The sequence below is a fragment of the Pinus tabuliformis genome, chromosome 1_2, assembly GCF_031772625.1.
Source record: "Pinus tabuliformis cultivar Carrire ecotype Pingquan chromosome 1_2, CPIR1, whole genome shotgun sequence".
Taxonomy (NCBI): Eukaryota; Viridiplantae; Streptophyta; class Pinopsida; order Pinales; family Pinaceae; genus Pinus; species Pinus tabuliformis.
Window position 1 is genome coordinate 436259354 of NC_142298.1, and position 3270 is coordinate 436262623.

Sequence of the window (3270 nt, forward strand, 5' to 3'; positions counted from 1 at the left end):
AGACCATGCAGTGGCATGCACAGATCTCCGAAATCATCCAAAAAAAGATTCCAAATTTTCCTAGAGAAAAAATCTTCGGCTAAAAAGGAATTGCCCATTCTCTACAAAAAAAATTAAATCTCGAGAAAAAATGGCTATTGCCATTGGTTGCTCCCACATGCTAATTTCGTTCCTCCCACATGCTAATTTGACAGCCTCCGCCCTCTTGAAATTTCCACAATTGCCAAGAGTTTCACGCAAAAGGAAGGAAACAGTGACGGCCCTGCAGGCTGTGAGATAACAGAAACTATACCTAGGACGTGAGGTGACGTGAGGATGATAAGAAATAGCCATATTATAAGGAAACAGAACTATACCTAGGTATAAGAACGTTTTGGAAAAAATTCGAAACGTCAAAAAAACGTTTTTAACTCTTCTGGGCACGTCAGTCAAAACGGGCATGGACAAATTCCAGCCGTCAAATACGTTTAAAAAGGCTTATGACGGGCAAAATGCCCGTCAAATTCCATCCCTGTGTACGACTACCAGATTCTTTCTCTTCATCTTCATCCCACCGTGTACTCCCGTAATATACGCCATACAGTATCAATTGGGATGCCCCTAGCAGCGCTCCCAGTCCATTGGGTAGCTACATCGATCCACAGTTCTCATTAACAATACCCCATACATATATATATATATATAAAAATAAAACAAACACAGGTAACAATATTATGACTCACCACAAGATTAATGTCGAAGTGTATGCAGCCATAGACTGTCCAGATGACTCCATTGGCAGTGCAACCCAAGGAAAGGTAGAAGGGCATGTACTTCACACTTTTAGTTTGGATAACCCTTTTCTGAAATTAGTAACACACAAAGTTACTGCCCTTATGGTTGGGAATATTAATCTTGAAGAGCATTAATGAAAAGAAAAGGGGAAAAACCGTTACCATGATGGACAAGGGTGCTGCATACATGAAGACATTGAATACAATGCAGATTGTCCCAATAACTAAGGTCCGTCTCTTATGAGTATGCTCTAAAGTCAATGCCAAACCTGCCACCGCTGCGAAGAATATGCTTATTACTGCCAGCAATCCCACAACTCTCATCTGTCCAAACAAGGTAGAAGTTAGGCCTCAGATATTTGCACAAGAAAAGCCATTGACATCTACAGTCCGGACTTTTAGTTCTTTCCGTTAGCATATGTCATCTCTTATAAATAAATTAGTATAGAATTATGTAAATCTGATATATATTCAACCAGATTTATGTTAATTTCAGATACATTAAAAGTAAAGGTGGCATGATGACATTCATATCAACTTCAAATCTATTAATCAATAGGCTATCATCTTAGAAAAAACAACATAAATCACATGAGCTTACCGAAAAAGTTGACATAAATTCACGTGAACTTAGGATCTATTATCAAATCCAAATCTACTGAGGATTTATACCAGATTTAAGCCATTAATGTTTTCTGCATTTTATGATTGATGTGCACAACTAATATTATCAAATCTATATTTACTTGGGCTTTATACCACATTTAAGTTATTAATATTTTCTGTATTTTAAAAGTAATGTGGGTAAAGAATATGTGTGGAGCTATAGTTTTATTACTACTAATGTGATTTAAGTTATTAATATTTTCTGTATTTTAAAATTGATGTGACTAATTAATATTCGTGGAGTTATAGTTTTTTTAATATATTGAGGTTATTAATGTATTGAAACAATATATCCGACCATTAAATTTTATATTTGGTTAAATCTAATAAATAATAATGGGTCAATATATTAATATAATTATCAATAAAACAAATCCAACCTATATCTTATACCAACCATAACCTTTTAAGTGAATCATATCTTAGATCAGAGACCATTTGGGTAGTAGTAAAATTGTAAGATGGTACATGAAACTTACCTTCTCCTTTTTATTCTTACAGAAAACCAGGAACACAATAGTGTACACCGTTTCAAAGATCACACCCGCTCCGTTAACTGTAACTACAAGAATGCTGTTTGGATGAACAAAAGGCATGCCGTATAACACCCATAACGCACAGTTGAGCAGAGTCATGGGGTAAGGAAATCCAGAAAACCCTCGAGTCGATTTCCATTTCCACACCTTGAAAAATGTTGGCCTGCATCATCACCAACCAAATAGCCCATTTATATTTTACTTAAATCTTAACAACCTCTGTAAAACAGCTCCAACAAATGTAAAACACAATACTCTGAAATCTTACAGGGGCGAAAGGAACATAAACACCGAAATAATGTTCCCTGCAGAGAAATAATTATTAGAAGTTTGTCAGAGACCAGTTCAGTTAAACTCAAAAGTGGACGAAGAAAATAACATATTGCTACTGTTGACCGAAACCGCACCTATGATTCCAACGACGAACCGAATCGTATCAGCGATAGCCATTCCTTCGTCCAAGGAAAATCGCAGGAGGAGCAATTCGAATCCTGATTGTAGCAGTCAATGTGAGAGGAGGAAGGAAAATTGTCGCCGCTATTTTTGGCGACAGAAAGTACATCTAGACAAAGAAACAGTGGATGTATATAAAGGTTTAAATCTCGCCTATGCCCTCAAAATAACAAGGCTACAACTCAAAATAAGCAAGGCTACAACTACGCCAACGTATCTCTGTTTGGATAAAGACCACGAAGATTAGGGTTGGCATTCCCTTAATTCCACCCCTGGCTGATCTGTTCCTTCGTAATTACCGCCTAATTCCACTATGAGGGGAGCAATACCACTCACCCAGCATAACAATCCGGCTTACTGCTGCCGTTAGCCCATCTCGGAAACGCGCTTATGACAAAAATTTTCTAAATTTAAGTTTTCTTGAAACACGCTTATAACGGAGATTTTCCATGAAGCTACGCTGCCAAAAGCCAAGCAGGATCAAAAGGTTTGACCCATATCAACCTTTACTTTGAAATTGTATTTTCCAAAAACCAAAAAAACAAAAGATTTGGGTATGACAAATTAATTATGACCATAACTTCGATCATCGATCATCATTGTGAAGAATTGCCCATGATAATAGAATCTTTTTAAGGGAATAAAAGTTGCTTGAAAATTTTATGATAGTTTAATTGAAGCTTTTGTGATCTATAATAGTTGAAAAAATAACTTTGGCGTAAATCATATGTAAACAAACATTTACCAACATCATTTCGAGCGAAAACCATATTATTTTACATAAAACTCAAACCGCCTTGGGAACGCGGTATGCACCTTTAGGATGCAACTTGACACATACC

At 36.5% G+C, this 3270-nt stretch overlaps 1 protein-coding gene across 1 annotated transcript; it reads right to left on the reverse strand.

Moving 5' to 3' along the window:
- Positions 1 to 457: 457 nt before the first annotated feature.
- On the reverse strand, positions 458 to 2425 carry LOC149206222 (bidirectional sugar transporter SWEET5-like). Its single transcript, XM_089397628.1, has 6 exons — positions 2383 to 2425; positions 2244 to 2280; positions 1919 to 2138; positions 936 to 1097; positions 723 to 842; positions 458 to 628 (listed from the first exon to the last, which is right to left on the reverse strand). The coding sequence occupies exons 1-6, from the start codon at positions 2423 to 2425 to the stop codon at positions 458 to 460; spliced, it is 753 nt and encodes a 250-aa protein (XP_089253754.1).
- Between the last annotated feature and the right edge of the window lie 845 nt (positions 2426 to 3270).